This window comes from Wasmannia auropunctata, unplaced genomic scaffold (genome assembly GCF_000956235.1).
Source record: "Wasmannia auropunctata unplaced genomic scaffold, wasmannia.A_1.0 LD335957.1, whole genome shotgun sequence".
Classification (NCBI taxonomy): domain Eukaryota; kingdom Metazoa; phylum Arthropoda; class Insecta; order Hymenoptera; family Formicidae; genus Wasmannia; species Wasmannia auropunctata.
In genome coordinates, this window is record NW_012026933.1 from 300547 (window position 1) to 312897 (window position 12351).

A 12351-nucleotide genomic window follows, 5' to 3' on the forward strand; every position below is an offset into this window, starting at 1 on the left:
GAGAGAGAGAGAGAGAGAGAGAGAGACTACAGAGTTCTAAGTCTTTACGAGGACGAGTTGCAATCCAATCAAAATCGAATTGATAACAATTGATGATCCAGTTCGTGTTATTAATCACTCATCTGATGACGTAAAATTATTATATGCAAACGATTCGGTACATATCGTTCATTTCAACCATGCTCGCGTTGATATTTTAAAGATTACAGTTTGACTCTTCGATTACTCATTCGTTTCCGAGACTTCCGTAATTTCAGCGAGGCTCATCGCTCCGTCCGGAAATCGTTAATCATCATCGATAACGATTGTTAGTGCTCAAACATATGTGTACGTCATGAAGGCATAATGTTTTCCAAGAAGACAAAGACTCAAGACGCTTTTCAGGTATACAATGTCTCAGAGATATTCCACGAATTTTTTTTTCTTCTAATTAAGCAGTCCCACGTGCGATTCGCGAAAGTTTCCGGCGACACTAGATCGCGACACCGACCGTTGCGGACATGAGGCCGGCTTACGCGAGGCTCGGTTACGTAAATCGTTAAGACTTCATTGGCCGCGTGGCGGACCCTTCCTCGAGAGACCGGTGTCACCTTCAATGCCTTCGATAATCGCCTCTGAATCTCAATTTACGCGCTAATCCGCTCGGCGCGGATCTTACCGGCCGCAATCGGTGAGGCGGCTGAAATCGCCGCCTCGTCCATCTGCAAGAAATCGTTTCGGATTCGTTTAAGAGAGCCGACCTTGCAGCCTTCTCGGTACGTCGATTATCCCATCGGATTGATGAAGACATTATCTCCGACGACCTGGGGCGTAATTCCTCGCATAATTACAGCTCGTCCGTTATAGCCGCGATTACGCGCCACACGCGATGTGCATAGGAAAGCAGTCGACGGCATACGAAAGAGGGTGACGCTTTGGGAAAAGAGAGTCTCGAGTCTTCTTCGAAAGAAACTTCGCTAATCTCCTTTTCTTTCTCTCTTTTGACCACCTTAATCTCGCAGATCTCGCATATTTACACGTTCTCGTGATGTGCGCGTGCGACAATCCGCAGAGCTGACGATGCAGTGGAACAGAGGAGAATAATAGATATGCGGAGGAGTAGAAATAGAATAGAAGAGAATGCGATTAATTGCAAGCGCGATGTGAAGAATGCGATAAATGACGTATTCTTGAAATTGAATGAAAATTACCCTGAGATAAATTGAAATTGGACAGAAAAATTAAAGAACATGAAAATTAAATTGAAATAAGAAATTAAATAACGACTGAAATAAAATTAAATCAAAGTTAGATTAAATTAAAATTAAATGAAGAAAAATATATGTATGAAGCTACATTACTATAAAAATTCTTACTATTTATAAAATTATTTATGATATATAAGTAGTAAATATCCCTGTTTTGAAGTAAATAAATGTGTTTTATATATATAATATACATATAAATTATTACTAATATAATTTCTATTTGTTGGAAATTGATAAAAAAATTCTTTCTTTTATAATTTAAGCGTCAAGCTCGTCAATGTCTTATTTTTGTAATCTATATATTATTTCTAGATTATAAGATTGAACCTCGAACATTTTAGTTTATCGAACGATTTGTCTGCAGGGCTCGGGCTCGCATACGTTAACCGTTCCGCATCTGAAATCCACGGCGCCAGGAGTGAAATTCGGATGGATCCAAGGTGTGCTGATGCGATGTCTCCTCAACATCTGGGGGGTGATGCTCTTCCTGCGACTCTCCTGGGTCGTAGCGCAGACCGGAGTAGGTGAGTGTGCCCTATCTTCGAATCGTATCTCTGAATTCATTGGATTCCCGAGATCTTAACACCGATGGTCGTTCCAGGCCAGGCTATTTTGCTGATTCTCACGACGACAGTGGTCACGACGATTACATCCTTGTCGATGTCGGCGATCAGTACCAACGGTCTTATCAAAGGAGGTATGCGCTAAATAACAAAACTTTAAGTAACTGCGATATTGGAAATGGAAGAAGAATGAACAATTAAATATTGTTTCTCGCACGTTTGATGATTATATGATTTAAAATTAACAGAGAAAAAATATATATTTTAGAAATTATATAATTAATTTAGACTTGATAGAAAATATTAATATTAATTTAAATATTAATATTAATATTTTCTATAAAGTCTATTAATAAATATTTTTTATCAAATAAAATATTAATATTAATATTAATTTAATTATTTTACCGCGATATATTTTTTTAGCGTTCAATAAAATGAAAAGTTCTACGTTTTATCTTGTACTATGTTACTCGTATTTAAAACGCGAAAACTGCCGTATACAGTATATAAATACTTTACTGAATTATATTAAATTATAATATTTCCATATGATATTCCACTGCTCATACGAATTGTAATAAATTCCGAATGAGATTATAAGAAGAAAGAGAAACTTTAAGAATATGTAAGGAAAGAAGGTAATTAAAGTCGCGACGATCGTCTTCTTATCAATTCTTTTATGCGACCGATAATGCCACATGTACCAATTGATATCTTCATAATTATTTGCACATATGTAAACTGTCTCGACGAATTATCGCGTTGACGCGACGGCAGCACGATTAATCGAAACGTACGCATCTCGCCTCTTCTTGCAGGTGGGACCTATTACATGATTTCCAGATCACTGGGACCTGAATTCGGCGGATCCATAGGTCTTATATTTTCCCTGGCGAACGCCGTCGCCTGTTCCATGTATGTAGTCGGCTTTTGCGAGAGTCTAGTGGATTGTCTTCGACCTTTCAAGGCCTGCATAATCGATTGCGCGATCATGGACATCAGGATCATAGGTCTGCAAGCGTTCTAAAGCAAAGATTAAAAGAAACTATTGCAATTTTGATTAATTAATATTCTCGTGGGAATTAATATACATATGAGAATTCTTTATATATTTAAACAGCGCTGCTATTAACGTAATTTTCCATATCTATATCGATGATTGAACTTGGTTTAATTACGCCGCTTTTAATCCTCGTTCTAAATCGTCGTGTCGAGCGAATTAAATTTGCATTGGATTTGCAGGTTGCATAACGATAGTCGTGCTCCTGATAATCGTTATAATCGGTCTGGAATGGGAGGCGAAGGCCCAAGTATTTCTCTTGATAATTCTCCTCCTGGCGATTGCCGATTTCATGATCGGCAGCTTCATAGGCCCCAAGAGCGAGGAGGAGAGAGCGAAAGGATACGTCGGGTACAACGGTAATGTCGCATTACATAACGTTCTTCTTTCGCGTATTTTTCCGATATTTACTTTATACATAACTTACAAATTATTATTGCGCGATTAGTGAGTATTTAGTATTAATTTTGTCGTTCATTTGTGATTTGCAGCCAAGCTGTTCCAGGAAAATTTTTATTCGAACTATAGATACAGCGAAGGCAAGGAACATAGTTTCTTCTCAGTCTTGGCTATCTTTTTCCCAGCGGCAACGGGTATCCTGGCAGGTGCAAATATATCCGGTGACTTGAAGGTGATTCAGTTTTTTTGTCTATGGGAGATAAGATATTTATAATTAATAGTTGCTTCGCATGATATAATTTATACAGCTATTAATCGTTTAATTATTCAGTTTGCATATTAGCTATCTCTTTTATATTGCGATAAATTAAGGTTCCTCTGTAGATTAGCGATAGAAAAATTTGCGTTTTGTTTTTCCAATCATCGTGATTGATGCTATCGCGCTAAGATCAACGAGTATTTTATGCCAACACCGAAGTTTCGTGCCTGAAATTGCTGAGCCTTATTCCGAATTCGATCCGCAGGATCCGCAAACGGCAATACCGAAGGGCACGCTACTCGCAATTCTTCTGACGTCGTTGTCCTACCTTCTCATGGCGTTTGTGGTCGGCGGTACCGTTATGCGCGACGCCACCGGCAACGTTACCGATTTATGGACGACGTACAATAGCTCTCTTTTGGCCCTGTCAAATATTTCAATGTCAGACAATGACACTACGATCGAAAACGGTACAATTATCGAGAACGTCAACCACACGTGGAGCGTATACGGAACGGATTTTAACTGTACTAAGGGATGCAAGTATGGCAGCCACAACAGCTTCGAGGTGCGTAAAATTATTAATACGATTCACAAATAAAATTGATCTCTGAAGATATTAATTAAATAAAAGTAAGCGTGACACTTGTAAAATTTAAAAACTCATTGATCACTGATATGGATTGAGGAACTGTAGTAATGAATAGCGATTATATTTGATTAGAAATTATTAAGAAATAATGCACGAAAAAATTGAAACAGGCAACTGACTGCACTGTTGATTATTCCTAGGTGATCCAATTAGTTTCCGGTTTTGGACCCATCATCTATGCCGGTTGCTTCGCGGCCACGATTTCAAGTGCCTTAGCGTCGCTGGTCTCAGCGCCGAAAGTATTTCAAGCGCTCTGCCTCGACAAACTGTACCCGGGAATCGCGTGGTTCAGTGGAGAGAAAGATAAAGAGCCGATTCGCGGTTATTTGCTGACTTTCATCATCGCCGTTGCTTTTGTTCTGATAGGTGAGTGATGATTTTATACCGCGAGAAATTCGTTTTCCTTCAAATGTATTATATATATCGATTTTTCTTCCAGGTGAATTAAACATGATTGCGCCGCTGATTTCGAACTTCTTCTTGGCTGCCTATACTCTTATCAATTTCAGTACGTTCCACGCTTCCTTGGCTAGGCCGATCGGATGGCGGCCAACTTTCAAGGTACTGTAGTATAAAAATGTAAATCTATGGCATTTATTATTTTATTTTTACGTTATCTAACAATAATAATATTTCGTTCTTTTTTTTTTTTTTTAGTATTACAACATGTGGCTCAGTCTCCTTGGTGCTATCCTCTGCGTTTCTGTGATGTTTCTGATCTCATGGGGGACAGCTCTAATAACATTATGCGCAGTCTTAGCGCTGTATTTAGTAGTCTCGTACAGAAAACCCGGTAATTTGATACAACATAAATTTATCTTTATTTAAGTGCTGCCGTTTTTGTTTTTCGATACACTGCGCTCTTCACGAAAATGTATTACAGATGTGAATTGGGGCTCAACTACACAAGCCCAGACCTACAATAACGCGTTGACGGCTGTGCAGCAACTGGATCGGGTGGAGGAACACGTGAAAAATTATAGACCGCAACTCTTGGTTCTTACCGGCGCGCCTAACGCGAGATCGTCCCTCGTCGACTTCGCTCAGCATATTACTAAACATCAGAGTTTATTTATTTGCGGCCACATCGTCGAGGTATCGTCTGTTCCTATTTTTATTGGATTTGACATGTGACCACTCGACAGATAATATATAATATCTTGTACTCGCGTGCTTCAGACACCCATATCGTACAAAACGCGCAACAACATGGTGCAGAACTGTTCCTCCTGGTTCAGGGCGAACAAGCTCAAGGCGTTTTACTCGCTGGTGGACAGCTCGAATTTCCAAGAGGGCGCTACCTCGCTGCTGCAAGCCGCAGGACTCGGGAAAATGCGGCCCAATATTCTGCTGATGGGCTACAAGCAAGATTGGGCCACTTGTCCCCGGGAGAATCTGAATATGTACTTCAACGTCATGCAGTAAGTCTCTCTCTGTGTGTGTGTGTGTGTCGCACTTTAATTAACTTGCATTTTTGCAAGAGAGGACTAATTTTTCCGGTTTCTCGCAGCAAAGCTTTGGATATGCACATAGCAGTGGCACTTCTCCGGCTTCAGGAGGGCTTGGATTACAGCGCGGTCGGAGATGCCGAAGATCATAGGAGACTCGCGCCTACGTCGATACCGGGCAATCAGAGTTTCTCGCAGCTTAGCCAAGGTTTTTTTTTTTAAAAAAAAGCTCTTATTTTTCTAATATACTTTTTGATGAATTCAATATTTATCTAATATGTATATATATTTTTTTTTCGGAGAACGACGGCTTAACGATGAATTATAATTTTTGCAGCTAGTAGCACGTCTGATATATCGATCCCCGGCAGTCCCGCGCCGAGACGTTCGAAAACGATTAACGAGTATCCCAATCCGTCCTCCGAGGAGCAGCGCGAAAATCGGCCAAATATAGTGCCAATCACGAATCTACTTAACGTAGTAACGAAGTTCCAGCGGAAGCATAAGAAGGGCACTATTGATGTATGGTGGTTGTACGACGACGGTGGCCTGACGCTTCTGTTACCCTACATCATCAGCACGAGGCGCAATTGGTCTAACAGCAAACTGAGAGTGTTCGCGCTTGCCAACAAGAACTCCGAACTGGAGTACGAGCAAAGAAAGTAAGCATTTCTGAGACGACGGCCTCTAGAAGATAATCGCGCGGAATATAATCCCTATTCTCGATGACTAATATCAATTTTCTGCAGCATGGCGAGTCTCCTGTCGAAATTCCGGATAGACTATTCCGCCCTGAAAGTGATACCGGATATCTCGAGGCCGGCACAAACCGGTACGAAGGCATTCTTCGACTCGTTGATAACCGACTTCCAGGAATCGGCCGATTCGAAAGACTCCGACGACGGTACGAGTGATTTCAAGTTTATCCTACGAATGGCATAAAATAAAACACAGAGCTAACAAGCCGTTAGTCTTCTGTCAGTGTATATCATGTAATGATTTTATCTTTTTATCTTTAGATGTTATCAGAGATTCAGAACTTATGGCAATGAAAGAGAAAACCAACAGACATCTCCGTTTGCGCGAATTGTTACTTGAAAATTCCATGGAGGCCAACTTAGTCGTTATGTAAGTATTTGTGTCATGGACTTTATTGTACACTGAGACGGATTGTTTTTAATTAATATTAATTGACGTATAGGACACTACCGATGCCACGGAAAGGTGCTGTATCAGCGCCTCTTTACATGGCGTGGCTAGAAACACTTACACGCGACATGCCGCCGTTTCTACTCGTGCGAGGCAATCACACGTCGGTTTTAACGTTTTACTCATAATATTAATGTGAAACTGACGTTGACGAGATGTTCTATTCGCAAGGATATAGAACGTCACAACAGGTGACAATAGCGATATCGCAGTATTACAAGCGAAAAGAAAGACTTAATCATCTGTTTACGCGGAAAAAAAAATTGATTCGATCGTGGCGGAACGAAACACCTAGTGATATACTTGTACAGCGACAAGCTAATGCCAGGTATACACGCCTGTATCATCACGTGTAGGAAAGATGCGTTTGCGAACGAGCCACTATTGATGTGCCTATAATAAGCAATCTCTCGAAAACATTCAGTCATGTAATGAGACTATATTTTTTTTAAATGACTGGAATATTTTTCAATTCCGAAAAATCTCGATAGTCTCTCTTTGTAGTGTAAAAAGATCAATTATATTTTATAAATATCTAAAGTAAAGTGACGATCACATAATCTGTAGCATTATTTTATCGTTTCTCGTGCAATCTTTCTGTGCCTTAAATAACGCCGTGTTTTGTATATAGAATAATTAAAAGAATTTCTGAAACATTTATTCGGGGATTTTAGAAAATTGTATTATCTAAGAAGAGGCCGATTATCTTTTTGTAATAACTTTTATATTTCTATATATATATATATATATATAATATATATATATTATGAACTTATAAGCTCTTGACAATCTTTGAATATACAGAACACAATTGTAATAAATTCTGTAAATACTGCACAACTAATTGCATTAAAAGATCTGCTTATTTTTATATGTGTGTCTTATAATCTCGGTATAATGTTTATAAAAGCACGAAGTTCCATCATGAAAAATAGTATAAAAAGTAAACGCCAATGTTTCTGAAATAAAGCGAATGCGTACAAAAGTTGTAAAAAGTATTACAGACGCGTGCTACAGAATTATCTAAAGGTTTTACAATAGTACAAAACGCTAAATTGTCACAGCGACACTTGCAGTGTCAAAAGTCGCAATTCTCTATTTTTCGTACCTTTTTACCGCCGCGATACTGTCGAAGGCGGTATCGCGATCCTAAGGATGTTTCAAGTATGTCGCATATATATATATAATGTACTAAGTTTTATACAGAAATTTTATAATCGATTTCTGTTTAAACTTTTAATTTACGTAACTTCCTTATAACATAACAACTATCAGTGCTTTTACATTATCGATAACTCTGCGATACGTTATAGGTGATAGAGAGATATTTATTTGAATGCTTCGATGTGTGAACACGTTTCAAGACTAGTTGCGCGAATGCGTTGCGGGAGTCAGAATACTGATAATACACGATCACAATTTCTGCCTGATTGCGTGAGCTTCGGGGACTGCAAACGATCGTTGCGTGTGTATGTAGACGTCGGTGCATTCTTAATTATAATTTGAATTACAAGTTAATTTTGATTCAATTCTATATCGTAAAAAAAAAATCAATATTCCAACCCCTCTATATTCATATGTGTATATATATAAAATCGGAATTTTTGTGCCATATTGTGTTACGTGCCATATTTGCGTAGGTTAATTCTGTTGAGAACTATGGGATGGAAATGTAACCTTATTATGCTCTACAATATATTTTTTTGGGCTATCGTAGAAAAAAAAGATACAGTAAACAATAAATAAAACAAAAATACGCAAAGACACATGATTAAATAAAAAATCTATAGCTGCAGCTGGAAATGTCACATATGTAAAAAAAAACCAAAGGTTTTTAAATAAACGGCAAGAATAGAAAGATTATCTTGCAAAAAGCATAAACATAAATAACACAAACTTTGAATATATTACTTTTCTACTCTAAATATATAAAAATTATATATGTGTATATGTATATATATATATATTTCTATATATATATTAATCTCTTCAAATACTGAATCTTTTTCTTGCAAGATATATAAAAATGATACGTTAACTTTTTAAAAAAATTAATTAAAAAAATACTTATCAAAATGGATCGGGACGACGAATCGTCATTGTCATGCATTGCATCATATTCGTCCGCAGATTCGATGAGAGAGAGAAGGAAACTCGGTTTTACGGTTTCGCGCGGATAGCACTGGTGGCGTAGATTGCGATTGCATCTCGCAAGACAGATCTTACTCCCCTTTCACGCGTTTAAATGCTACGGATGTGCCGCGGTCTGCGCACCAACAAGCAACAGGAGGACAGACCGGAGCTAACTTTCGCCAATTCGGACAGGCGCAGCGATCTAGTCGGGAACTCCACCTTCTCGGCGAACACCTTACTCGACTGCGGGATCTCGTCCTCCGACCGATGGATGAGCGTGCCGTTCACGTAGAGCACATTGGCGGCCACGTCCTCGGGCACGGTCAGCGTTTGGTAACTGTACGTTGCCTCCCGTTCGATTCTCTACATCGTAAATCGGAGAAATTAAAACCGGAACTTTTCTACAATTTTTGGATTTTCTACAATTAAATTTAATAAATTAAAAAAAGACTAAACAAAAAATGGAAAGTAACGTCGGTGTTTTGTGTAAGCAAATCTGATTGTGAGTGAAAGTAAGTCTATTGTGAATGGGGTTGGAATTTTGAAATTATGTTCTTAAAATAACTCAGTTTGTATTGTTTATACCAATCAAAACTAACCTTGAGAACTTCTTGAGATTCTTTTCCTGCTCCTACACATATAACATCTGGTCCAGCCATTGTAACCAGCGATTTCAAGCGTTTGGATTCAGCCACCTAAGCAGAGAGATATTGAGTTACTATCTCGAAAATTATAGGAGAAAATAAACAAGTATTTCAATGCACTATGTAATCAATGAGTAGTCATCATAATATTTCGTACATCATGTTGTTAATTTACATAATATCATTTGAATAAGCTAGAAAATTATTATTGCATTCAATTTAATCACATGAAAACTAAAAATATTTTATTAAGCTTCACTTTTTCTTTTTAATTCATTGTTTTTATTCTTTCAAAAAATATTTGCATATTAAAATTATTATAATCTTATATGATCTTAATGCAGTGTCCATAATAATTCGTAATGTGCCAGTAAATCGTGCACAGTGTAAAGAACAGTAAAATATAAATATATTATCCGAAAAGTGCATACACGATAAATTCATAATATATATAATATTTATTGTACAATAATGATTCGAACAAAATGAATGTAATGGCCTTAAATTATTTCGCTTGAAGTCAAATGCTAAATCATATGCATGCTAAGGTGAGTGAATAAGGTTCGTGGGCATTGTTCAAGTGCACGGTTCAAGTGCTAAGCTGGAACTTGTGTCAACTCGTCACAATTCCAAAGAAGCGGTTCGTATAAATTCGAAAATTATTAGATACGAAAAGGAAGTTTCTCAAAATCGTGCAAGTTTGCGTTTCTATAGCCTGTGAAGTTATTCCATTTTCTTTCTCTTATTATTCTATTTTTTTTTCTTTAATGAGATATTAAGAGAGTCAGTTTAGTGCACCCAAACCTGAAGAGGGGCTGAGGTAAGACTCTCCACTATCACCTCTTCGCCACCATCACCCACCTTAAATGAACATTAGAAAAGTATGGATGAGTGAGCATGATAGTCTGTCGAAGTCTGACGCAAATCCGCGAGGCATAATAATATTATTACACCTATAAATATACAATGTGTGCTGTGAATAGATACAAAACTTTCAATGTCACTAACGGATCGAAACATGCGTTTGTTATATATAGATTATAGAGAGTTTCATTTTTAATTCGATTTCTCGCTGTGAGTCTATCAATACTGAAAACCAATCAAAAAGTTGACGGTAAATATTGTATCTCAGTATTAATTTCTAAAGCTTCTAATAATAATGAAACACTCTATCATATAGTTGAGATATAAAATTTCAGAGATAGACACAGAAATTACAAAGTCATCTAAATCTATCTAGAGTATCTATATAAAATATCATATATTTAATAAATCTTGTAAAATAATGCTTGTAGGTAAAAAAATGTACATTGAAGATTACAGACAAAATATCTTCTCTTTCAATTTTGATGTTAAAGATGTATAAGGCTTTTATGAGAACACAAGGTTATTTTTGTGTATAAAATAGCACACGTAAACTGACAATGAGTATACATGTCTTTATGATTCTCAACATCAATCGTTGAATCTAATGAGACATGCGATATATATTCAGTAAGTAACGAGAAAGTGATTGTTTTACGTTCAAGAGGTATTAAGAGATATTAATAATTCCTAAATAATGTCAGATGATACAAATGCATTAATCTACAGGATTACCGACCTTGATGGGTACGCATGGATATTCTGGGAATGCTGCAGCAACCGCCCGTGCCCCTGCTTCATTTGTAAAATGAGACAGTCCGACAAAGAATTCTCTACCTGCGAGATATGTTTACATTAGTACGTTTAGAAGATTCCTAGCGTTTATATGCATTTAAAGGCACAAGAACTGAATATCGAGGCAAGTGTGGAATTTACCGGTGAAAAGCACGTCTCCACCGTCCAAGCGGGCGTTCTTGTCACTTATTTCTATGAGCGGTATCTCCAGTTCTTTCTTCAATACAGCTCTGATGGTATCGAGCTGAAAAAAGGACAAACAAAAAAAATTAAAATACGAGCAACGAAGAAATCAGGTTTAACTTGATTTTGAACCATCAATTTGTCTCTCATTATTATTATCATCAACATTAGGCTCAATCTATTAAGGATGTTTAATACGTACAATAGTAGCAAAAAGTTAAAGGACTGATTTTGACGAATATGCTCTTCTCATATAGTGTTTGAGTAATAAGGATTGTGCAGAATGTTATCATTTATTCAGAACTAGAGCACAGAAATGCTTCTGTTGCTTTTTTCCTGAGAATTTTCAAATTCTATGGCCAAATCTAACCAATCTAAAAAAATTCAAATTAAAATCCTTATAACTTTGGATTGCTTCAGTAAATCGACTCCGGCTTTTGTCTTAAGTCTTTCAACATATATAAGAACAATCTAGTTAAAATTTTTGTTAAATTCTCATTATTTTAAAAATTCTATAAGTATAGAATATAAAAATTTATACCTATAGAATTTTAAAATAATGAGAATTTAACAAAATTTACAGATTGTTCTTATATATGTTGAAAGACTTAAAACAAAAGCCGGAGTCGATTCACTGAAGCAATCCAAAGTTATAAGGATTTTTATTTGAATTTTTTGGTTAGATTTGGCCATAGAATTCGAAAATTCTCAGGAAAAAAGCAGCAGAAGCACCCGAGCAGAAATTAGACGCATGACTAACGCCTGATCGGGAAAGAGTAGGGTTTACCATAATACGGAATTCCCAATTCTGGCCTAATTGGGAAACACTAGGATATGCCATGACATGGAATTCCCGATTCTTGCCTGCTCGGGAAACGATAGGATATGCCCT

At 37.1% G+C, this 12351-nt stretch overlaps 2 protein-coding genes across 2 annotated transcripts in view; one reads left to right on the plus strand and one right to left on the minus strand.

Moving 5' to 3' along the window:
• The window catches only part of LOC105455050 (bumetanide-sensitive sodium-(potassium)-chloride cotransporter), a 22746-nt gene extending 15346 nt beyond the window's left edge, over positions 1-7400 (plus strand). Inside the window, exons 3-18 of the mRNA XM_011698090.1 lie at positions 1612-1771; positions 1849-1944; positions 2632-2823; positions 3056-3232; positions 3365-3504; positions 3797-4099; positions 4324-4549; positions 4623-4744; positions 4841-4976; positions 5067-5278; positions 5363-5604; positions 5694-5839; positions 5969-6293; positions 6381-6535; positions 6651-6759; positions 6833-7400. Of these exons, the coding sequence (XP_011696392.1) occupies positions 1612-1771; positions 1849-1944; positions 2632-2823; positions 3056-3232; positions 3365-3504; positions 3797-4099; positions 4324-4549; positions 4623-4744; positions 4841-4976; positions 5067-5278; positions 5363-5604; positions 5694-5839; positions 5969-6293; positions 6381-6535; positions 6651-6759; positions 6833-6968 (2877 nt within the window). The 3' untranslated portion in view covers positions 6969-7400. The remainder of the gene's footprint in view (positions 1-1611; positions 1772-1848; positions 1945-2631; positions 2824-3055; positions 3233-3364; positions 3505-3796; positions 4100-4323; positions 4550-4622; positions 4745-4840; positions 4977-5066; positions 5279-5362; positions 5605-5693; positions 5840-5968; positions 6294-6380; positions 6536-6650; positions 6760-6832) is intronic.
• A 1670-nt stretch (positions 7401-9070) lies between these two features.
• LOC105455049 (N(G),N(G)-dimethylarginine dimethylaminohydrolase 1) overlaps positions 9071-12351 on the minus strand; it is a 4015-nt gene continuing 734 nt past the window's right edge. The window contains exons 2-5 of the mRNA XM_011698089.1: positions 11418-11520; positions 11221-11318; positions 9573-9668; positions 9071-9336 (exon numbers count right to left, since the gene is read on the minus strand). Of these exons, the coding sequence (XP_011696391.1) occupies positions 9082-9336; positions 9573-9668; positions 11221-11318; positions 11418-11520 (552 nt within the window). The 3' untranslated portion in view covers positions 9071-9081. The remainder of the gene's footprint in view (positions 9337-9572; positions 9669-11220; positions 11319-11417; positions 11521-12351) is intronic.